Source organism: Plectropomus leopardus, chromosome 17, assembly GCF_008729295.1.
Source record: "Plectropomus leopardus isolate mb chromosome 17, YSFRI_Pleo_2.0, whole genome shotgun sequence".
Taxonomy (NCBI): domain Eukaryota; kingdom Metazoa; phylum Chordata; class Actinopteri; order Perciformes; family Serranidae; genus Plectropomus; species Plectropomus leopardus.
Genome location: NC_056479.1, coordinates 14,132,017 through 14,156,966, shown reverse-complemented (window position 1 = coordinate 14,156,966; position 24,950 = coordinate 14,132,017). Strand labels below are relative to the sequence as shown.

The 24,950-nt window shown below is 39.4% G+C and overlaps 3 protein-coding genes across 5 annotated transcripts in view; all 3 read left to right on the top strand.

The window, feature by feature from the left end:
- Positions 1-2,970, top strand: part of LOC121957145 (protein tweety homolog 2-like) — a 37,471-nt gene extending 34,501 nt beyond the window's left edge. Inside the window, exon 14 of the mRNA XM_042505669.1 lies at positions 1,862-2,970. Coding sequence (XP_042361603.1) covers positions 1,862-1,942 — 81 coding nt within the window. The 3' untranslated portion in view covers positions 1,943-2,970. The remainder of the gene's footprint in view (positions 1-1,861) is intronic.
- A 652-nt stretch (positions 2,971-3,622) lies between these two features.
- On the top strand, positions 3,623-9,178 carry LOC121957074 (charged multivesicular body protein 6-like). Its single transcript, XM_042505583.1, has 8 exons — positions 3,623-3,815; positions 4,837-4,946; positions 5,349-5,436; positions 5,948-6,034; positions 6,447-6,512; positions 7,758-7,838; positions 8,626-8,701; positions 8,815-9,178. Exons 1-8 carry the CDS (start codon positions 3,747-3,749, stop codon positions 8,862-8,864), a joined length of 627 nt encoding a protein of 208 aa, XP_042361517.1. The 5' UTR covers positions 3,623-3,746; the 3' UTR covers positions 8,865-9,178.
- Positions 9,179-10,914: 1,736 nt separating this feature from the next.
- Positions 10,915-24,950, top strand: part of LOC121957316 (brain-specific angiogenesis inhibitor 1-associated protein 2-like) — a 108,451-nt gene continuing 94,415 nt past the window's right edge. For all 3 annotated transcript variants that reach the window (XM_042505890.1, XM_042505889.1, XM_042505892.1), the window contains exon 1: positions 10,915-11,108. In XM_042505890.1, the coding sequence (XP_042361824.1) occupies positions 11,037-11,108 (72 nt within the window). In that variant the 5' untranslated portion in view covers positions 10,915-11,036. The remainder of the gene's footprint in view (positions 11,109-24,950) is intronic.

Below are 24,950 nucleotides of genomic sequence, written 5' to 3'. Positions count from 1 at the left end.
AAGTTGCCAGCAGTAGCTTTTGTGGACTGCGGTGTTTCTAATTCTGCCTTTTAGGATCAGGTCAGTGTTCTGGGTACAACAACACAGAGGTAACAAAAAATGGGACACAACTGAATACTTTTATTGCTACCATCCACAACTTTTGGCAAAGGAAATGTAAAAATAACTGTTCTAATTTGTAACTGAACTGAACCGACCTGCTTGGTGGAGATGAGACTTTAGTCTTTAAGTGTGTGGTATGTCCCCAGAGCTGAAGCTACAAGATAGATGACCATGTAAATCCACAGTTAACGTTTATTTTTTATTTTTTTTATCAGAAGTTTGTTTTCTGTTAAGTTCTTTTTTTGTGTGGCTGACTCATTGCTTGAACTGCATTCATAGTGTACCAAAGACTTGAAAACACCTTCAGAGGGAGAGAGGGGGAGAGAGAATGTGGACCATTGTTTAAAATTTTAGTGTGCCTCTGTGAGATGCATTTTTAACAGGCACCGGCATGTGTGTTTTATTTGTTTGTGTACCTGAGAGATTTTATTATTTCTTTTTTTTGTGTGAATCAGCTCTGCCATGCATTTTACTTTTGCTTTTATTTAAGCATCTTTTCAAAAAACCTGTCTAACTGCTGAATATTAACCAGTGTTTTGTAACTAACCCCTTTCTTTTTTCATTCTTTTACACAGACTTTTAAATACCGTACTGTTTTTGTTGTCTGAACTTGCTGATTTGTTTGATTTTATTTTCATTCCACTTCTTGAAACACACTCTGAGCATACCTTTTTAATAACGCTTGCTATGCAGAATGTTTCAACCCAAACCCCTCTTAAAGCTCCATACAGCTGTGTGACCTTTCACCTCCTGGCACTGTTTTATCCACAGTATGTTTTATGTGAGTGTAAGTTATTCTCTGACCCCTGAGTCATGCCCTCTTTCTGCTCTTCACCTGCTCATTAAAGAAACAGTGTGTAGGATTTAGTGACATCTAGTGGCGAGGATTGTATAATGTAACAGGCTGACATTTCTGCAATGCGCCAAGTGTGAACTCCAGGTTAGAATTCCTTCATTGTTCATTATTCAGGAGGTTTTTACCAGCTGAATTATCCACAGAGGTTTCTTCCTCTTGAAAACAAATAGACCAAGTGACTGAAAACAGTAAAAACACAGAAGAAAGCGGTTTCATGTTACAAATAAATGTTTCTGCAATGCTATTTCACTCGTTGTAGATAGGCCACTTGCCCAGGACTGGCTTATGTGTGCTCACCTTTGTTTTCTTAAAATTTAAGATCCAAACGTTAAGGAGGTTTTCACCAGGACCTGAATTATTCACAAAGGTCAATTTCTTTGCAAAATAAATGGACCTGGAGATTTAAACGGGTAAAAACACTGAATAAAGCCGTGTCACATTGTTTGTTTTTGTGGATTGCTGCTAACTGCAGTGGCCGACATTAAAACGCAAATGGCCCTATCTAGAGCCAGTGATTGGTTTGTGCGTTCTGGGCTATTATAGAAACATGGTGGGTTTACATGGTGGTGCAACATGGCAATCTCCATAGACAAGAACCCTCTCCCTATGTAGATATACACAACTCATTCCAAGGTAATGAAAAACCAAATTCTTATTCTTAGGAGATCATACACTAAAGCAGAATGTTACTTATTATATTATATTTAATTTCTGCCAATTTATCCCTATAAATCCTACACACTGAACCTTTAATTCCCCTGCCACATTAAACTTTATAATTAAAGAACAGCTCATAATAAAAAGAAATAATCGCGAGAACTCATTTAATGTTTAATTAGATTTTAATATGTTGTTTGAATGCTGATGTGCTTAATTTTGTTTTTTCCATCCTTTCCCTTGCAGTACTCGCCCAGTATGAGGACCACCTATCTATCTATGACTGATGCCCAGATCAGACACTTTGGGACTGACTTCCAGGTGTAACCTGCAAATGACTGAATCCTTTCCAGAGAAGCACTGTCTGAGACTCTGGCTTCTTATCAAAGAGGCTGTCTTTATGGCGTACTCCTGTTTATGGGAGCTGCAGCCACAGTCCCAATCTGAGACGATCATGAAAGCAGGCCATATCAGACAATGACCTCAGTAACACACTGATGCAGTGCTCTGAAAGCCCTGCGTGCAGTTCTGAATAGAGACAGTTCATCTCAGGACTGTTGTTGATGTCATGATGTATGGAAACACTTGCTCTGATGTAAGCATTTCTATGAGCCAAATTAAGAGCTTTTGAACTGATTAAATGAAAAATATTTGTCGCTTTAACCTAAATTCTGGTGGCCTGCATGGATACAATCATCATTAATGCGGTCAGTATTTTGATGAGAAGTTGGATGGCTGAATATGACTCATAGACTTTTCATCACCGCACTATGAATTTTGCAAAAGTCCCATCTCTCTGGTGGAAACAGAACTCCTTTGTGTAATTTTTTATTTCTGATGCTACATTAAAACGAAGCACCATTTTTTCCAACTTTTCTAAAGAAGAAAAAAATAAGAACTACATCATATATCGAGTTTTGTTGTAAAGAGCCAAACGTGCTACTCGGTTGATATTTGTGATCAATTTTATTTTTCTCTCACCAAATAACTGCCACAGGTTAAAGCATCTCATTGTTTTGTATTCAGTGCATGACCTGCTGATCAGGGATGAGTCAATGGTCATAGCCGAGGGATTTACTGTTATATTGCTACATTCCGAGACAAATAGCAGCTGCATGTGGGTAAATTCCCAGGCCAAAATCAGCACAACAGAATGTGATTTAATTCACTTCCAGGCATTTATCATCGTGATGTGAATCTGAAGATATTGAATGAATATTGATATGAAGTTTTTACTCCACCTACCCTCAGTATCCCATGAATAAGAAATTCTCATTGTCTTCAGTGTTGTTGAGATCTACTGTATGCTGTTTTCTGTGTTGGATAATGTATCAAACTAAATAAATGTTTGACTATAAATGCTGTATTCAGACTTTTATAGTTTGTCATTCTCTACTTACTCCAGTAGCCCAGAATGATGGTATTTGTTGGTTTGGGCTTACTGGAGTCTTAAGAGTCTTGTACCTGAGTATGTCATACATCTACATGTGCATGATACTTGCTGGTAGAAAATTTTTCTCAACTCATATCGTGCTCTCTATATACGTGTGTGTGTGTGTGTAACTGTGGGTAGATAAAATCCAACCTTTAACATTTTAATGACATATAAACAACATCTAAATGTTTTTTAAAAAACAAAACCATGTTGCAAACACAAAGTATGTTTAGCTGTGATAACTATTGAACTGCACGGATCAACCTACAGGCAAAAGCATCCTCGTGTCTTCCTGTCCAGCTCAGGTGGGTTATTTTCTGAAGTGTTGTGATTGCTGTCCAGGGTGCTGATCCTGGAGCCCCCTGGGGAGTCTGGAGCTTTGCAAGGACCTGTAGGTCATGCCGACAGTCAGCGATCTGCTGTTGTATGTGCAGCTGTATCAAGTGATAGATGACGACAGCTGTGATACTGCAGCCTTTTGTGCCACTGAGAAATGTCTGCTCCGGGGTAGGGTGAAGTCACAACAGCTTTATTGTCCTCCCTCGCTTGCCGTAGGAAACACGGAAAAACTGTGGACATGATGGTAGTCAGTTAGCCTGCTAGCCATTTTGGGCTGTTTATTATCATGGTAAAATGTTCGGTGATAAGTGATAACTCGTCTGTTGATGAAGGAGGATGTGGAGGCGATGTGGCTAAATGATGGGAAACGTTTTTGGGAGAAGAAGTCGACCTTCGCGTGTAACGGAACAAGACAAAGCCATTTTGGTGAGCTGATAGCGGTGATAGCGGCAGATTAGTCCCGTTACATGAACACACGGCTACTGTTAGCAGGCTGCTCAGCTCTGCAGCTACCAGACACCATGGAGCAGTGTTAGCCGATGTGTTTAGCATTGTTTTATTACTATATATTAGACAGAAGTCCTTTGTTAGTACTAGCTGTTGCATTGCTCGACATTTGTGTCGTTGTGTTGTGATGTAAACAGTGAATGAAAAATAGAAAAGCGTTTACATTGCAATGCAGTAAAAAAAAACAGTCACATCATTAAAATCATTGTGGTATAAACTAATTTAAATTGTTTTGAGTTTTGACATGTTGTCAGATACGTTGTTATTAAACATCTAGCATTTTTAAGTTATGAATATTCTTGTATAAAATATTAAAACAGCAATGAACATCTTTTGTAGGTTTACTTTATTTGTGTGTTTGGGCATTATGTGTACTGTGTAGTATTTTGCAAATTACTAAGTAATGGGATTGATCCGATTGATCCGATTGATGGTTTTTTGGGGTCGAATCTGATACCAATTATTAGTAGTTAATGAGACCAATAACAGATATTTGGAACTGATATACATTTACAATAAAAATGAAAATCTTTCTATCAATATTTAGAATTTAAAATATTACAAACTCCAATACATAACATGTGTTTAAATGTCTTTAGCAAATGTTTAATCAAAACTGAAACTTTCAGTACCATATACAGCAAGTTCTTTGCAACTTTTTTTATAATGTCAAGTGAAAAATTTTATTAAAAAATGAATAAATAAAAAAAGCTCCATGAGGTTTTATGAAATAAAAGTTCCCTCCACACTGACACTGTCTTTGCGCTTTTTAATCAATTAATTAACACTGATACAGATAATATCGACAAATATCGGCTCAGCTAATCAGCCAGGCCGATAATTTGTCAACCCCTACCAAGGAAGATTTTTTTTTGTCTTTTGTGGGCTATTTTGTTCCAGTGTGCTAAAATATATGTCTGACTTTGTGCTTTTTTCCAAGCAATTGAAGCAGCAGAGAGATAAGCTGAAGCAGTACCAAAAGAGAATCACCCTACAGCTGGAGAAAGAGCGACTTCTGGCAAAACAGTTGCTAAAAGATGGCAGGAAAGAGTAAGCACACAAAAAAGATAGTATACCCTTGTCTGTTCACACATATCCCCATGTAATCACACCAGGTAAGGCAGGCAAATGGTTAAAAAAAATGAAAAGGTTGTTACTAAAATGATCTACGTGGTTGTCTGAAGTGCAGCTTTGAAAACCTGCGTGTCCTACATGTAATGATAATTAGGAGCACTTTAGCTCTGCATGCATTACATGCAGAACTTCACACAGATACTGACACTTTTGAAACCTCCTGAGGTGCAGACCGCTCCACAGACCCAGTCGCATCATCTGTAATCTGATTTATTCTGTATGCAATGCTACACACTTTATGAGTACCTTAGAAAAATGCATTTGCTCCAACAAACAAACTGTGCTGTATCATGTTTTCTCTTTTATTTGTTATTGCAGGAAAGCGCTGCTGCTTCTTAAGAAGAAGCGATATCAGGATCAGCTGCTAGACAAGACTGAAAATCAGATTTCAAACCTAGAGCGCATGGTGAGTTTTGTGAGACTGCACTATTTGATCTGATCACACTTTAAATCACCAAGCCACAGCTCATGGGTGTCTCAGGTTTAAACTTTATGAATTTGTTTTTAAGAGTAAGGAGAAGACTTCAATGTGATGTGAAATATGACAATGAAAATACAGTATTTCAGAGTCTGCTTACCAACTCTTAAGCTTACCAAGAAAAAAGAAAAAAGCACCAAAAAAATCCAAGCTAAACCTGAGCTGCAACAAAATATGCAAAAAATAATAGGTGTCTTTATTAACAGTAATTAACTTGTTTTTTGGACAATATTTCTCAAATTTACTGTAGTTAGCACTTAGTGATGTTTAAATGCTCCATTAAACATAATGAGCCACTATGTAGTCAACATTGTGTGAGAGAATTTAGGCAGCATACAATTTTGTGATCTTTTATCTGAAGAAAATTGCAACTTTTTGTCTGTCCTGCATATCTGTAATTTTGCATTTCGGTGTTTTTGCATGCTAATGTTGTCGACAGGTTCAAGATATTGAGTTCATGCAAATAGAGATGAAAGTCATCGAGGGACTTAAGGTTGGCAATGACTGTCTGAAGAGCATGCACGAGGTAAATATGCTTTAATGTTTTCCTCATTCCTCTTGTGTTCAGAAATATGCCTTTCACATCCATGTGATGATAATACCCCCTTAAGCTTTAGATGTGTGAGTGTGTACTTCAACAATGTCAAAGTTTCTACTGATAAGCGCACTTTATTTAATGTGATCCCTGGGTGAGGATTGAGCATCGGAGAAAGCCTCTGGTTTGTGTTAGCATAGCTGGTGCACATTGTTTGAAGATTAAGGGATTAAGAAGCAAAGCCTTGACTACAGCGGTGTGACTGCTGCTGCACATCCTTGGATACAGTGTACAGATCTTGCTCAAGAAATTCACAAGGCAGCCAGAATGTGTGGAAAACACTTTTCGTCCAAAAACACTTTTCTCCTCTGTAACATGGGCTTCCTTTTCTTGTTCGTGACAGATCATGTCGATTGAAGATGTGGAGAGAATCCTGGATGAGACCCAGGAATCAATTGAATATCAAAGGGTAAATGTCTGCTTGGTGTGTCTCAAGGGCACTTTTACATTGCTATTTTGACTTTTTTGATAATTGTTTAAAACCAGTATTTTATACGTTTGTATTAGATACAAGCTTAATGGACAGTTTATTCCCCAAATTAAAAATACACTTTAACACTTAAGCAGTTTCCCTAATTCCCCTACAGCCTCACCATAGAGTTAAAGTTATCACATAAGTTTAAGCATGGCGAGTCTGTTTCTCCAATCATCTGGGGGGCTTCAAATAGATTATAATAGGGATTGTGTATTTCAAAGCAGAGGGGGGACATATCCTGATCATTTACTCAAAAGGACAGTTCACCTCAGAATCAGAAATATGTATTTGTCCTCCTAACTGTAGTGTTATTTATCAGTCTAGGGTGCGTGATGTGATTTGCTGAGTGTTGGAGATGTCGGCCCTAGAGATGTCTGCCTTCTCTTGGAGAGAAAACTAGATTGCACTTGACTTGTGGTGTTCAAAGCGACAAAAATACATTTGAAAAACTAAACAGCGATGTTTCTTTTCAGAAATCACAACCTGGTTTCTCAAGATAATCCACAGACCTTGTTGCGAGCAGTTTCATATAGGAACTATTTTCTCTCTACCAAACTACACCCACCAACCAGCTCACTGCACAGCTGTAGGTGTGCATGTACTCATTGATGAGAGGCTTGTGATAAGCGAGATTTAGACACGAACGGCGTCCTTCTTGGCTGAGCTGTAACGTTTGCCAACTCAGTGGTGCTAGGTGAGCTAGCAGATGCATGCTTTCTTCTGCACAGTGATATATCTGATGGGTAGAAAGAAAATAGTTCTTACATGAAACTGCTTAAAACTTTGGATTATCTTGAGTAACCGGGTTATGATTTCTGGGGGAAAAAAAGTGTGGGTTTTTTTGTGCATTGAGCACCACAAGCTGAGTGCCATCGAGTTCCATTATATATGAGAAAGGCACAGATCTTAACGGCTACTCACACTCACACTCACACATAAACAACATTACAGGAAAGAAACTTTTAAAATGTCTCTTGAATATCATCTAAATTGCACTGTAACTTATAGTCAAGAACCAAGTACTTGTTTTTATGTTTTCGTATGTATTTGAGGATGCAGATGCCTAAATCAGGACTTTCCATGACTTTATACGGATGACTGTCCATTTTCAGCGATAATACTAAGCTGTCACTGAGCTGTAAGCTAACTCTTTTTTTTTTTTTTTTTTTGCTCCTGAAGCAAATAGATGAAATGCTGGCTGGAGCTCTGACGCAGGAGGACGAGGACGCTGTTTTAGCTGAGCTGGAAGCTATCACTCAGGTGGGTGTCACGCTGCATGTTCAACCTTTATTAACACAGAGGATGTTTGCTGACCAGGCATGCTGTTTACCTGTGACGCCCCACTTCACATTTATAGTTACACACACTGAGGCCTGATGTAACTACAGGCTTCAGCTGTTTGCCACTTACTGTCGCTCTACCACTGGAGCTGTGCTGTTGTTAAAGCTGTGATTCAGTTAAGTGCAGATTTCATGTCCAAACTGCATGTTTGTATTTTGACTAGATTTATGAAATATACGTCTCAAAAGGAGATGAATAAGCAAAGTTAGATGCCACAATATCATTTGTATGTAATGATAGGCTGTAAAATGAATATGGTTCATTCCCAATAATTACAACCACAGCAGATTTTCTTCCTTTCTTGTGATGTAATTATTATTCCAAATGACACATACTCCCAAATTATAATGTTCCACACTTTAACACCAACACAGATTCTAATTCTTCTCAATTTGGCAAAAAAAAGGGAGCTAGTAATGTAATATTCTTTTTAGCAGTTTATCGACGAGTATTTTTAATGTACCATCAAACAAGTTTCAGTCAAAAATGTGCCTCTACTTCCATGTATGACTTTTAAGTGTCTCTGTAGTCTCTGTGAACAGATATTTGCACGTGTACACTTATCGTCGTCAGTTTGGTAGCCGATGGGTTCTGAGATTGCAGCCTAAGAGCTCATTGGGAGGAGGTCAAAAGTCTTTTCTAGTTGGCAAGTATAACTTTTATAATTACAACTTTTCTTGTTACTCTGTCCCTTCTCCTGAAACAGGGAGAAGATGTAGCACTTCCAGAGATCCCCACTGAGCCAGTACCAGAGGTCCCAGAGGCTGCAAAAGCCGAACCAGGTACAGTTTTTTTTTTCCTTATTTCACATCACAAAGCATTCCTCACAAACTTGATATTATTTGTACTGTAAATGGTGCCAGACTTATCGTGTTTTCTGTATTTTCATTTCTAGAAAGGAGAGGAGCAAAGAACAAGCCAGACAGAGAGATGTTGGCAGCCTAACAGGCGGGATTTGTGGTTGAGAGTTGGCACTAGTTTCAGTATTTCATCTTTAATTGTTAGTAGGTGAGTGTGGGACCTGCAGACGTCAGTGCACCTTCACATAATTTACAGAATCAGCACTGTGTCTGCAGTCTGGCTCACTGCTCCTCTGAAGTATCTACATAAAGGAAGTGAAATGTTGTATTTCTTTGTGTCTGACTTGGATAAGCAAAGCAGTGTCACTTTGTAACTTTTCTGGTGTAACAGAATGAGAGGGAACATTTTTAGATGTTTTACACATAATTTAATTTTTTTCCATAATAAATTGAGCTGTGGCAACAACATGTTTTCTTGATTTTTATCTCATGCATAAACATTTTTAACGTTTTAAAGATGTTAAAACAAGGTTCCTTGACTACATTATCATTGATATAGTATTTTCTTCACATTTTCATCTTGTGTATCATGCTTTCTCCAGAAGGGGGTACTCTTTACTTTTGAGTTTTTGACTCAACAGTGAACAGAACAGGTGTCTTCATTCACATCCCATCAGTTAAATATGTGTAGGCTATTGACAGTAAGTGGAAAGCTCATGTTGCTGATATTTATACAAAGAAAGCTAGTATTATACTTACAATCCTACATTAAGCTGGCTCTTTGACTCAAATTGGTATGTACAATGAAATTAACTCAAATTATCCACTGTGAGAAAAACATCACCTATGGTGTAACTGATAACAGTCAGAGTATGACTCGCTTACAGACTTACGAAGTGCAACAGTATACATGTTATATTCTTTTGTAATCAGAGAGAAGAGAAACTTTCACTGGAAAACTGCACTGTGCAGAATTTTGGATTTTGCTCTTATAAAAGCAGCAGTGTACACAAAAGCTTTAATGGACAGAGGCAGAAAACAACAAAATGTACCACACTGGTATACAAACTGTTGGAAGATGCATACGGAAAATCTGTCTTTTCTGGGGTTTTTTTGGCTTGTTTTGTTTGAAGCAGGCATTCTTTGACCTTATGGTGGATTGGGGGGAAAACAGACAGGTTTGATTTGCTCCTTTGCTTTGAACACAATATGGCAGGGTCTCTCCAATACTTAATTAGCTTGTGCAGCCTTTGCCTAAAGACTAATTGTTTTAGATAGATGTAAATTTTAAAGTATTTTACACCCACAACATACTTGAAGTGTCAATATAAATAGGCAAAAGTGTGATATATATTTTTCCAAGGCAAAAATAGTATTATGTATTATATGTTTTGTTATGTATAGAGAAACACATTAACCTCTGTATATTAGTCCTAAAAAAATGAAGGAGCGCAATTGGTACAGAAATATGTGGGGCGTGCACTATGATTAAGGTGGTGCTGCGTTCTGGTACTGTAGGAAATATAGGATTTACAGTTTGGACGAAGTGAAAAAAACGTCAGCATGGAATATAACATGCTGTAATATAATAATTTAAGTTTTAATAAACGATAGTTTTTATGATCAGATTTAGTAAGATGTCATCAGTGCAATATCCTAAAGTAGTATAATGTCAGTTTCGAGAATCTTTATAAAACTGCCCTCACCTTTACATTTCAAAGTCTCTATCTAGCTCCATCCATTTTCATTAACATTCAAGTGGGCTATATCACATAAACATTGTAGAATTAGGCATAGACTTAACCATTCGCAACACTTTGTAATTACACTTCACTTTACTGCTGCCAACATCTTAGGTACATCAGAGGAAAATTGTAAAAACAGATTAATGGCATCTACACCATACATTTCTGCAGAAAAAGCACACATTGGTGCATTAAAACCAATTCATTTATTATTTATCATTCAATTAATAATTTGTAAAAAATAATAATGAACATTAAATTGAAAAAAGTATTATTTATAAAATTAATTTAAAATGTTTCAGAGTCCTTTTTGTTGTGTATTTCTGACCGTGTTTCTGAGCGCTTCTGCTGAATGTCTGAGAGAAACTACGCTGAGGTGGAGTCCGTGAAGGCAGCAGCGGGCTGTCAGCTGTGGACAGGGAAGGTGTGTTTAGTTGGAGTGGGGTTTCGGAAGCGTTGCATCGTTTCACTCTCACGGGCGCGTTGCCTCGCCTATTGTGTGGTTGAACTCGTGTATTATACCCGTCCCCCCTTCTTTTACGCGGATACTCGTTTGAGGGAAAAAACCGTTTATGGTCCTGGCTGAAGATTTCACGATGTCTCGCACCGACGAGGTTCACCGCTTGACGGAAAATGTCTATAAGGTAAGGTTAAACTAATGAATAAAGTTTGGAAGGTGCACATGATAATATGAGTTGAGCTGTCAGACAAACTGTGGAATTCCACGGTGATTTAGACATATCATTTATTTACCAAGACGCATCTTGAGCCTTTTGTTGTGTGGCTTAGATAATCTATTTAGGGAGAGGCGCAGTAGCTCAGTTGGTAGATTTTTTTTAAACTAGTTGTCTCAAATGCTGTCTGTTCCACCTCCATGTAATTCTGCACGAGGCAACACCTCTCAGCTACAATTACCCCCCTCCTTACAAAATCAAAGTCACTCACTATTCTACATGTAGGCCTATATTTTATTCATACAGCCCACCTACTGCTGTGATAGTAGTGTAGGCTATTCCTAAAATACCAGTGGATTTCTGCAGCCTAGTTTTCTTGCTGAAATGGGGACATATTGCATTCCAGAAGTCAGTGTTTGACTGGCATAGGAAGGTTGGGCTTATCTGTTGCAACAAGTAAACATTTGCCCCATAGGGATTTCCACATTCAAACCTGTTCTGCCTTAAAAACCTGTGTGAACTTTGCATGCAGTTGTTCAGCCTCGGTACCTGGGCATAAAATATTCTCAGTAAAACAAGAATAGAATGCTGTCTTGGCTGCATTTAAAGATTAGTGTTTATTTATTTGGTCATGTTATCTGTTACATGGAAGAAAAATGTCAAGCAGAATTTCTCGGTCCTGAAATGATGTTTTCAAATAGCTTGTTATGTCCAAGCAGGCATCCAAAACCAACATCAATTTGCAATGATGTAAACCAAAAAAGAGCCAGCTAATGAGGGGTTAATATGGGGATTTGTCATCTATTAACGCTTTTCCTTGTTGCTTGATGGATTGATTATAAAAATGGTTGCTGATAAACTGATTGTGAAATCCATTAATTGACTAATTGTTTCAGCAACATTTGCTTTGTCATTCATTAGTCCAGACTTTAGTTCACAATCTTTGCTTCTGAGGTGCAGGCGCTCAGCTGAAGGAATGTTAACAGACTTCATGTTATGAAGGCTCCGCACCTTGTGACAATCCAGGTTTCTGTTTTGATTAGAGCTCACCGATACTAGAGGAAGTCTCTTTTAATGAGTCCTAGTCATTCTTTAATGCACAGTTACCCAAATTGGTACTTTTAACTGCCCCTAACCAGCTGTAGTTCCCCATACCGAAGGCCAAGAACTGGAAGAGGGTAGCTACTTGTTATCCTGCAGGGAATAGACATCTATCAGAAAGGAGGTCAGATGAGCAGAGACTGACAGGAGCCTCTTTTAGACCCAACAAGGGAAGCAAATGTTTCAGGTGGCTATTTCTGTCCTAGAATTGGTCACACAGCCTACAGTGTATCCTCCATTGTGAATTGTATGCCATGCTCTGTCGGGGTTTGTCCAAGTGTTTACACCTACTGATGTGGGTTAATCAACATAGACACACTGTAGGTGTTTGGATCTTGAACTCTTCGGGGGGAGACGGGTCTCTTCATAGATGGTCTTGGTTATTGGAGCACAAAGTCAAGCAGCAGGGCTCGGTCTCGGGGGAGTCAGAATCCTGACAGCCAGGCACTCTGACGGGTGGGTGGAGAGGAGAAGAGAGGAGAGACAGAGTCCCTCTTCCACTCTGGGGTTCTGACCTCCAGTCAAAAGCTACGAGGTCACAGAGAGTGTCACACAGTCGCTGCTTATTTGGCACTCTGAAGCTTTCTTCACCAACCCTGCAGCGCAAAAAGCAAGTTTCTTTAGCGTGCTTTAATATTTAAAGAGATGAGTTCAACTCGACTCCCATCATATCTCAGTGATGAAAAACATCAATTTTTCACAGTATACTGCATGATTTTAGGTGTTCATATCATCAAAACCACACTTGTTTCATTTTTAAATGATGCCGTTTTACTATAGCGATTAGGTGGCAATTGGCATGTTTTTGTCACTGAAATCTGCTGGTATTAGTTTGGATGCAAAATGACTCATCGTCTTAGGCTGAAATGCAGACTTAACTTTAATTTCATGGACTTATCAGCCACATTGAGGGAATACTGGAGCTGCAAGGCTTGTTGCATAAGTATTAAAATTAGATTAAAAAAATCCTTATGTAAGTAGTTGAAAAGATGCAAAATTTATCCAAAATGTAAAAGTACACTGAGAGTTCACCACCATCATTAGTGACACAGACAACAAGGCGCAATGTTTGGATATTTCTTAAAGGGATAGTTTATTACCAATTTTTTTAAATGGCATTATATGTATTACTTTTCCATATGTAGTGTATAACATGTTGCAGATTTCTGTTGGCACAAAAGTTCTGAGAAGCAGGTCCAATTAGGAAGCTAAGGAAATTACTGCTGTGGATGAGGGTAAGCAACAAAGGGTATTTTAGCCACTTCAAGTATTTTCACCGCTTTACCTTTCTGTCAGACAGCAGTTTTCAATGCAGAGGCCAATAATGGCTTCAGTTTGTCATCTATACGGCCACCAGACTCCATTGAGAAAAACAGTAATTTTAGCTCCCTTAACACAGGAGCTGTTTGTCTACTGCTGCCTTGGTCAGTTAGTTAGTTTGTGTTTATGTGTGACTGTGAGGAATCCAAACAAATGACAAAGTACAATAACATAAATAAACTAAATGATTGAGCCAGCGGTAGACCAGCAGCTACTGTGTTTTTGTCAATGTGGTCTGGCTTTAAAGATGGATCAAATTCCTGTTGGAAATTGCTGTCTGACATTCATAGAAAGCAGTGAAAATAATCTTTATAAAGCGTACACCTAAAGTGATGTTGATATTTTAAGTGAAGACTCCCTTTTATATAGTGCAGAGTAAAACTCAATATTGATGTTCACAGTGTTGTACCTTTGTCATTTTGTTCTTTTTCACCATTTTATAATGCAGTTGCTAATTGACGATTATGGAGACTGTCATGCACCTCCAACTGTTGGAAAAGCTCCAACAGCCAGTCACCTAACAATAACTTTGGGGAAAGCAAATGAGACTTCCACAACACTGGCTGCCGGCTGTAACCCTGCCCATTTCTCTCCTCGATACAAATTAAATGCCTCTGTGGACAGTAATTGTGTTTGTCTGCTTTGTATGCAAGCAGACCTGATGAAGAGGAGATGTAAAAACATACGGCATCTGCAAAGTCTTCGCAGCCAGCAGCTGGCCAGATACTGAGTAATCGCAGGGGAGGAGAGGGGGGTAACTGCACCGCTGTGACTCATGTTAGCCCAGTTGAGTGTGTGTGTTTAACTGGGCTGGGACTGTAAGCACGGTGAGGGCGAGACTAGAGATTCAGCATCTCACTGCGAGCCTTTGGTAAAGGCCATAGGCACTCCTTAGTTTCTACAGATGACTTTATCTTAATCAACAGGGGAGTCAACCTGGTAAAACCCAGCAATCCCAGCGTGATCCTCTCTGACTCACTCCACTTCTCCTCCCTCACATAGACATACAGTTCCAGACGTGACGATTGGCATCTAGTCATTCCCGCGCTGACGGGGTGAGACAGATACTTAAGACTGACACTCTATGCTCGTGTGTTTGTGTGTGCGCGCCACAGTCTTGTCCACCAGCTGGCCTTGTTGCTGGGTGTCTGGGAGAGGTGGCGCCCCGGGTCAAGCCTCTTAACATGCCGGTGGATGAAGTCTGAGCGCCGACCTGGCTTCGGGGGGGAGGAGACACTGAAGTGAACAAACAGATTAATGAGACTAGAGGCTGGAGAAGAATGGGGCTGTGTGTTAAAGGAGCTGTATGTAACTCTGGACAAACATATTTGATTGTTCACTCTCATTCCCAGGTTGTCAAATACAAATAGTACTCAGACTGAACCACCAATCAACCATCTTTCTCCAGACTAGGCATGGGTGGTATTACGGTAAAAAAGGGTGTTTAGAAATCTCGACAGTATCATTTTAAATACTATCAAAAATACTGACCCTCATCTTTCTATTAACGTCATACTGGAGAGGCTGTATTGAGGATGTTTTGCATGCAGTGCACATCACACGCCCTGGAGGTTACGCCTGCACCACACCGTATGTGTGAGCAGTGTGAATTCACATTGGCAGCGTTCATTGTTGCAGCGCTGCTGCAGAGCTGCCTGCTGTTATAACTGCTGTATTTCCACAACTGAAAGCACATGCTCCACTTATTTATAATGCTGTGCAAGCTACTGCAATGTCACCAACACGGTCTTGCAAATGTTTCACAATAAAATGCCTTGTGTCAACAACTGAAGGGATTCTGTCAGCTGAAACCCTTTCAGGGCTTTTATTTTGAAACAGGAAAGGTTGTTTAAAACATACATTTGTATGTCTGTGTCAGGTTAACACATTTAAACTGTAGGAAACTCTATTATAGTGTCAATATAATTATCAAAAACCTATTTTCACTGTCTATTTTTGCTGAAAACCACATACATCACACTGAAAAAAATCAGCAAGACTCTGTTTCTGTAATTTTGCCGTAGCAGCACTGCTCACGCTGTCAGTGTGGCTGCTCTAAGCTGGTAACATGGGCATGCTAAAAAAACTCCCAACAGGTTCTGTGACACAGAGGTCTACGTTTTGGTAATAGAGAGGTAAAAGGAGGGGTAGCACTGCAAACTCATACTGTCATAAACCCTGGTTAAATTCCAGGAAGATATGAAGGTATGAAAAAATAGATACCGCCCAAACCTACTCCTGAGTTTCACGCAGCACTTTTAGGTTTCAGTAAGAAAAGGTTTCAGTAATGAAACTGCTTAATTGCTACGATTTTTGCAGTAAACTTTTATGCCAAAAGTTGTGGAAGCTTGCACCAAAGCAAGAGGCGGTTGAACACACCCTTTAGCAACAATATAGCTTTTACTTGTATTTATTCAAAGTCTTTGTCACAGGAAGTGTTGTATGTTTTGTGGCTGATACATGCAGTGCAGGTTTTGAACACACCCTAGCAGGTAAGGAATAGAAGGGCGTGTCTCGTCTCTACCAGCCCTCAGGACAACACTCATTTTCCCATGCAGCACCACTCCCTTTTTGTCAACACAGCCTGGAAAACAGCGGATACCATTTTCTCAAATAGCTGTTATGTAAAAAGGCAAAAGAGTTGTTTGACGTTAACTGGATCAGGGATGATACTGATACTCTTGGGTTATTAAAGGATCATCACTGTGTCATGATGCTCCTGCATTTACACTGCTGAAAAAGCAACAACATCTGAAATCAGTTTTTTGGCTAAAAGATGCCCTGTTACATAATAGTTTCTCTCTGTTGCATTATTGTCGTGACATTCACTACACTCGAATGAATGATATTCTGAAAAATGATAAGAGGACTACAGTTTCTCCACAATCTCATGTGGGAGATCTGAACAGGTGGTCTCTTAGCAACAACGTGCCATTATTCTTATGTGTTTCTGTCATATCATTGTGCTAAAAGATTTGCAGTTGGTGAAGGGCTGGGGAAGGCGAGGGAGAGGGAGGAAAGCAATGGATTTTGTTTCAGACAGAGATGAAAGGGAGATGTTGAACCTGTGGTAATTGGTGCAAAATGGGGTCCAGTGTAAACCAGCCCTGTCTGCTTTATATACAGCACTGTGTGGTCTTGCATCAAGAAGTCATCTGAACCAGAGTCACTTGAAGGATGACGCTATCCATCACTTTATTTACCTTTTCTCTAGGAGTATATCACATCAGGTGCCACTTGCCTTATAATATGCGATTTAATGGAGTTTTAAATGACTTCAGCTCCTGAACATCTGCCTCCAGAATATAGTGTTTCAACAAGTTTATGCCTGCTGGAGCCCGGGGCCTTGAAAAGATTGCATTATGCACTGCAGGAGATATCATAACATTCATTGCCTGTGGAACAGCACATTTGTTCCCTGTGCCTTTGACTGCGATGCAGAGAGAGGACTATTGCTCCACACACCCACCTTCTCTGCACGTCCGGGGGCGGATGGTTTAGAGACATTCTCTCTTTTCTTTTACTCATCACTGTTTTTTTTTCAAGGACAGAGACTGGAGATGCTCAGTGCTGAATCCAAGGCTGCACTATATTGACTGCAAAGAAGCTTCACAGCCGAACTGACAGGAAAGGTTGATTTTCAAGTCACCTTGTTAACGTGGCGATCGTCCAAAATATTACTTATCTGTCACAAAAAACTGATACATAAGAATTTTTTTTGCATTATAGGAAGCCTTGAAATGCTTTATTGTGGGGGTGGAAGACAGAGGAGATGAAGAGAAGGAAAAATAGATGGAGACATTCCACATCCTTGTTGAAATAGTCCCTAATTATTGTGGAGGGTGAAGCTGTAATTACACAGACTGAAAGAGACACACAGAAGAGGAGACAGAACATTTCAGTTAGTGCTGTGGCAGTGGACAATGGCCTTACATTTATGGGTCACGGGTTACAGTTAAGATGCCTGTGGCTAGTGTTACTGTATGTCTCTGTGGCAGATGCTGCTACTTTCAGTAGCATTGGCCACACTCCACCCACTGGGCTTGCTGAGCCGGCAACCACAGTTTCTCTGAGACCCACACCAGTCATGGTATTGTGCAGAAAGCAGGAAATTCGGTTTGCATGCCCACGTGGTTTTAATGTTCCTTTTGGTGAAGACATTTACATGCAGGAAAACTTTGCCATTGGGATGTAAAGTGACTAGTGCAACTGACACGCTCATTGTTACAGCAGCATCAGACTTCCAGTTTATTTATAATTTCTTTTTCAAAATGTGAATTCAAAATGCATTTCTATGATTTATGATTGCCTTTGGACAAAGTCTCTACTAACCATTTAAAAATGGACATCCAGTTGGACATTGTTGTTTGCCTGATTCTATTTGATTTGATCTTAAGTAAGAAACACAATAGCTAGAGCATTCATGACTTTTGCAGAAAGCTAAGGCTTCTGTCTTCCGTGTCACACGTTGTATGCTCATGATGATGTCATTGTGCGACTTTACATGAGTTGCAAAACTGCGTGAAAAACACGGTGGCACCAGAAGAAAGAATGATGACTCTATCACAATGCCTTTGCACTCTGCTCACAAAAATTTGGTTATCTCAGAAAATTAAGAAATGTACATGGTTCCAATAATTTGCTGAGTGTTAAGAAAGACTTTTTCCATTTTTCCACATTTAGAAATCTTTTGGACTAATGTGTTTTAATAAGTATAATCTGATGAACATGAACATGTCTAATTTTTGTATTTATTTTTTCAATTTCAAGATTATTTTTGGTCTTTTATTGACCGTAAAGTAGTACAGCTAGAATGGCAGAGAATGGGGATGACATGTAGCAAAGGGCTGCAGATTGGAATCGAACCTGGGCCACCACGTGACTCTGTTTACATGGAGCATTTGAAGATACTCCAAGAAATGACATCGCAATAAGTCCAAATACCAATGTAGGCACTGCCTGACCATTTTTAGTTTAGTTTAAAGGGTGAATTAAAAATAACATTATATGGGCACCCAGTAGCTCAGTTGGTAGAGTGGGTTCTCCATGTACAAAGGCTACATCCTTGCCGCAGCGGCTACAGGTTCAATTCCAAACCATGGCCCTTTGCTGCATGTCATCCCCTCTCTCTCCTCCTTTCACACTTAAACTTTCCTGTCAATAAAAGACAAAAATCAATCTTTAAAAAATATCATTTTATACATTTTTGTCAGAAGCTCACTGAGGTGCATTATAATAAAATAAAAGAGAGTGAAAAGTATGGCCAACTACATGTCACATTCAAATTGACTGAGCTCTTAGAATGATGTGCGCCGCAGGACACTTTAAAAGGAGATATAAATGTGTTTTGAGTTTACATGTGTTAAGCACTAGATGCATGGTTTTCTGTCTGTGTAGGGCTGTGTTGAAATCTGAATGTTGCAAGGAGGAGGTCAGCTCTGGGACCCTCACACAATACATCCACAATTCATAAACACTCTTTCTGAAAGCTATAAAGCTGGCATGAAAAATGTGAATTTGCTGATATCCTCTTTATCTAACCAACCCACACGGATATGAAGTCCGTCATTGCACAGTGTGTTGTTTTTTCATTTGATGGTCATTTAGAGGAACAACAATCTCTGCTGGCTGTTTATTACCTCCCTGCTTTTTGAGTCTTTCACAATTGATTAGAACAATATTTTGAGGGATTTCAGAGTAATGCATTTCTATCCTCTGCCAAAATGAATGGCTGTTTTGGTCAAAGAACTAAAGCTAGCAAATAAGTCTGGGTCTTGGTTGCTGTGGTAACCAGCGCCTGTGTTGGGTTAGTTGAGTGGCTGATGGTGGGCTGAATTGGGGAGGGGGGTCACACTGGCTGTAGATGACAGCAAAGAAAAAAACACAGTCAATAGTTGGTCTCTGGTGAGCCAGTAATTTGTTGTGAGCTGGCAGCAGGAGACACTGCAGTCTGAAGGTGGGGGCAGGACAAGAAACCTGCATGAGAGGTGGCTTGGTTTTTCCTCCAACTTCACCTGAGATCCCTTGTAGACTGCGGAGTCATCAAGCCTCATGTCTTGTCCAGTGGTGATTGAATCTCACAAAATCGTACCATTTCAGCCTTAAAAGACCCTAATAATGTATCAGCTGGTGACAAATATTCAACAAAGTGTAAGAAATGCTTTCTTTTTTCGAGGTGGGAGGCACCAGTAGCATGACTAAGCATTTTACTCAAGTGATGTGGTATGCGTTGTTCTTGATGTGTTGCTGATTTTGATGAAGTTAACAGATACAGCTGATACTTACCTTTGGCATTGCAAGTTCCCAAAGATTATCACAGATGATAAACATTTACCCTTTCACGTGTCACACAGTCCCGATAATGAGGCGTGTGCGCATGGCAAAGACAGGAAAGAGCATGTGACGGGATTTAAGATTTAGGGTGATGGTGATGCATCATCTTGCATGCATTCAACAGATAACTTGTTTAGCATAACTCTTGTCTGACAACATTAGTCACGAAGACACATTATTGGGGACCAGAATCTTCTACTGTTATAATTATAGTCACATTTGCATAAGCAACAGTGCAGAAGAACCAGAAGAATTATAAACTTAAAGGGTAAGTTTGGTCTTTTCAAATCTGAACTCTGTTTTCTTATGTTTTTGTGTCTAAATGACAAATGGAAACAACTTTTTTTTAAAAAATTGGTTCAGTACTAAGCAAGAGCGTTGCAGCCTGCATCAGTGAAACAGGGGCATATTTGCACTGCGAGTTTATGTTAACTAAAAGTGCTTTTGTCTGCCAGTGACAGGCTCAGATTACTAATCTAAGTGTCTAACAACTTGAAATGGTCCCGAAATTGCCATCACCAATTCCACCAGATTTATTTAAATTAACAGCAATTTTAGCATGTATAGTGCCAGCATATTTTCATGTCCAACCGGACAAATTAAGGGTTTATTTCAACTAAACCAGAGCTGGTGAATGTTGGAACAGTGGAAAGATGAACGGAGGTGTGCCTCTCAATGATAAAATACGGTTTTATTTACATGGAGTCTGGGAGATTTGGCAATAGCAAATTCTGGGCTGTTTCTGGTTAAATAGAATAACCTGAACATCAGTGGCTAAAACAAGCACTTTTGGTGGGTAGAAATTGACAGTGAAAAATGCCCCAAATGGTTACATTGCTGCCTGTTTTGTGGCTGCAGCTTGCAGTGGTCTCCCTCAATATTGGACCAATTAAAAAAATTATTGTTCCCACTTAGTCACTGAATTTGGAGAAAATAGGGTCTAGGGTGAACAATACCAAACTTACCCTTTAAACTGACACTGAAGTGCTTATATATTTATCTTGGTTCTCTTTGAGACTCTGCTCGGTCATGAGTTTTAGTATGACTTCTGTGGCCGTGTAATTGGATCCCTGCTACTAATAAGCAGTAATAAGTAGCGCTTAATGTTGCTTGAGCTGGACAAGAAGATCAAAATAGGCCAGCTTTTTATTTTCACTGTCTGTTACACTCCGCAGGAATAATTCTCAAGTCAAGTTATTTATCAAAGTCAGAGGAGACCAAACCTTACCGCATGCTGATCCTAACAGAAAATAATTCCATTGTGCTGTGTTTTAAGATGCACTGTTAAATTTAAGAAAACTTAAAAGATCATCAATCTGACATGTTAGCATAACATATTTTGTTCAGTTTGTGTTAACATGAAATGAGCAACATCATTATCTTCAGCAAGTGCTGAAACTGTCAGTATTTGCTGCATCAACAAAGATTTGTCGGTTAGAACACCTATGGTTCGCTGTCTGTGTTTGACATGACAGATGTGCAACAACATACTCTGTACACCTTTACAACAAAAGAACACAAGAGTTGCTATCAAATTGTTTAGTCTTCTCTCAGCTCACGATGTTTAAAAGTTTGCTCTCCTCCCTACAACTTGGAAAGGACACATATTCACGTGGTATTCTTGGATTTGATGTTCACCCTGGCTTCTGCTGAAAGCACATGCTGTGCCCACTGCAGTATTAGTAAGGCTTCAGGTATGCAAGGAGGACAAACTACTTTTTGGCATCTACTCATCGTTTATACCTGAAATTTGCTCGGAAACAACCATGTGGCAATCAGTGTGTGTTTTCTCTATGGATGAGTGTATTTAAGAAAGTTCTCCAACCTGTCTTTTAGCTGTGTTGCAGTAAGAAGTTGGCTGTGTTCCCGTCACTTGTGCAGTAGCTCCGCAGTGAGTTTGTAGACTGCTTGAACCCTACATGTCCTGCTGTGTGGTCCCCTCGACAACTCGTGAAAATAATTTGCAGGGAACTGATGTTGATGTAAAAATCTAAGATTTTGAAACTTGCCAACACCCCTTGTGAGGAAAAGTCAAAACACTGACTAGAGTTTATTTTTGAGCATGAACTTTTAAATTAAATTGGCATTCTTCTGGTGAAATGTAACAAGATTTGTGTGGAATGCATCCTCTCACAAGTGACTGTTGTCCTTCCAATATATCATGCAAGTCTGACATTCTCAGTTATATGAACAATTTTATTATGAGCTGTGAGCGGCCTCTTAATAACTCTAATGGGAGAAGAACCAAGGACAACAGAAATAAACAACTGTAAATATTGATCCACATATTGTCTGCTTTGTCAGTACACAAAAACATTGAAAAACGTTGCAGGTTCTTAAAAAAGTCTTAATATTAGGCCCTAAAAGTCATGAAATAGTTTTAAAATTGAATTTGTGAAGTTTTAATTGCAGCAAGCATTTTATCTAATTTCAGTTATCTATCTTTAAATTTATTTTTTGTTTGTCAAACTAGTTAAGCTCTTCTGTGTGAAAGTTCAAATTTCTCATGTAACAAATCTTTAAACCTACCACTGATCCCAATGCTGTCTTTTTACTTGGGACTTGCACTTACCTGTTTACTGAATGAATGAATGAATGAATGAATGAATGAATGAATGAATGATTGATTCACCTAACTCACAATAATGGCCATATTTGGGGTGGTTGTGGCTCAGGTGGTCAAGCAGGTTGTCTATCAATCAGCAGGTTTGCGGTTCGATCCCTGCTGGTTCCTTAATATCCGCATGTCGAAGTATCCTTGGGCAAGATACTGAATCCCACATTGCTCTCACAGTGTCTTCAAAATTGAATTGTACTACTACTACTGCTACTTTTTACAGTAGTCTTGGCCTTCAGCGTATGAAATTGTGTATGAATGGGTGAATGTGACATGTAGTGTGACTAGAAAAGCGCTATACAAGTGCAGGACCATTTACCATTTACCATTCCTACATAAACGTCCCCTCTGCACAGGACTACATACATACTTCTTACCTCTATATTTACAGTACCTGCAATGCTTAAGTAAGAAAACGATTATTTGTCCAAGCAACAGTCATAAATTTGGTAAAAAATCGTCTTGAAAAGGTCTTAGAAAGTATTACATTAAGTGTCTGATACCCAGTGAAAAAAAGTGTACTCTCTATATCCAGTAATTCATTATAATTATTATTATTTAATAGTTAAATAGCCTGTATGTGCTTTTCTTTCTTCTTTTTTTTTTAAGATTAAGATAAAGATTTTTTAGCACTTTAGCCTTTATTAGGTAGGGCAGATCAATAGCGTGAAAGGGGGCGAGAGAGAGAGGGGACGACATGCAGCAAAGGGCCTTGAGCGGAACTCAAACCTGAGGCCGCTGCGGCGAGGACACTGCCTTCATTCATGGGACGCCTGCTTTATCCAATCAGCCCCCGACGCCCCCGTATGTGCCTTTTTATACCATGTTTTAATACAAATCACAAAAAAATCTGAACTCCATTGTATGTTTTTCATTTTTCATTTATTTCATTTATTTTAACATGTGCACTTACTAATTCTGATATTTCTCATATGCTCCTGGTGGCAGAATCATGTATATTTGACAGGCTGATCTGAGTACATGGCAATGGCACAACAACTAAAAAAGAAAGCTGGTGAGTGGAAAGGTTTGGATGTTTGAGATGTGGTTTAAGACCCCAACCACATACTATACACTCATCTGTATGGAGTACAGTTGCCAGTCTACTGCAGCAAAGTCCAAATAAATTGCACTTTTTTCCCCAAAGAATTTTGGTGTCGACTGACCTGCAGTGCGTTACTTGCAGAGCAATAGATTTTGCAACAACATACATACTTTTCACTTGGCCCAAGGCAAAATTAAGTGGCATTAAATTTAACTTTGTCCTTAATTACTTGTGCACATGTTTGCATTGCAAAGTTAATTTTTAAAACTGTTAACGGGACAAAAAATGGATCAGAGTGTTTTCTGCTTTTACCCTGGCTTACCGTGTTTCTTTTTAGTAAACACTCCACAAGAAATGCCACTAGCTTTATCCTTTTAGCTTCACATAATAATATCAAAGCATTACAAAGCACAATTAGCAGGGTTTTTTTTCTGTAGATGTTATGTTGAAGCCTTCTGCAGTATGTTAACACATTAACACAGGGTTTCCCCCAGGACGCTGCATAGCCGAGGTAGTGAGACGCTCAGACCCTGAAGTGTCTCTTCGCGGTCCTTTCTTGTTCCTCATCAGCGGGGTCAACCAGACAGGAGATTACACTGCAACCTGACTATTTTTTTCTCGGAACAGTAATTAGTTTATACTTAAGGTCTTAGCCAGTCATCCAGCTGATTGACACCCCTCATAAACTCACACTGTTCCTTATTAGGAAAGAAAGGACTGATTGTCATAATTCCATCCGCACATTATCCTCTTTACATTCCTTCTCACTGCCTGTGACCACAGGACGTGCCCTTACAGTCCTTACAGATACAGTAATTGGTGGCTACATCTGATCCTGGGCATTTTCAGGCCTGTGGCTAGTTGCCATGTAGAAGAGGGAATGAGGAGGAAGGAGTGAGGGGAAGGCGTGAAGGAACAGATGATGGCATCCTGGCTTCTGATTGCGCGTGATTCCCCCCGGTTCTAATCAGCTGGTGTTACTTTGAAATTACTCCCTTTGCATGTCATTAGCTGCTGTATGTGTATGCATGATAGCAGAGTGAGTGTGGTGTGTGTGGGGGGGTGCTTCGCCCCATAGTTTGAATCAACAATCCATTTCATATTCACTCACTGACCTTGATTCAATTGCTACTTCCACGCTGTGGAGAAATTCATTTTAATGCCATGTTTTCCCTTATCTCCAGCCTTTATGCTCATGCTCCCGAAGTTCTCCACATTCTCCCCGTCTCTCCTCGCAGCACAAATTGGTGTCAAACAGATTTGATTCATTTTGTAGGAGGCATTTCTCTGCCCTCTTTTTAATTGTCTGCTTTAATTTTTTGCCCCGAGTGCTGATAATGAATTCATTCAGTCCTCGTGTAGGCAGTCGCAAAATGGACAGCTTCTCTGTCCCTGG

Excerpts from the sequence above, each read along its gene's own strand:
- LOC121957074 (XM_042505583.1), top strand. The coding sequence starts at position 3,747 with ATGATGGGAAACGTTTTTGGGAGAAGAAGTCGACCTTCGCGTGTAACG. Across the intron at positions 3,816-4,836 it reads AACAAGACAAAGCCATTTTG|CAATTGAAGCAGCAGAGAGA; the intron begins GTGAGCTGATAG and ends CTTTTTTCCAAG. Across the intron at positions 6,035-6,446 it reads GTCTGAAGAGCATGCACGAG|ATCATGTCGATTGAAGATGT; the intron begins GTAAATATGCTT and ends TGTTCGTGACAG.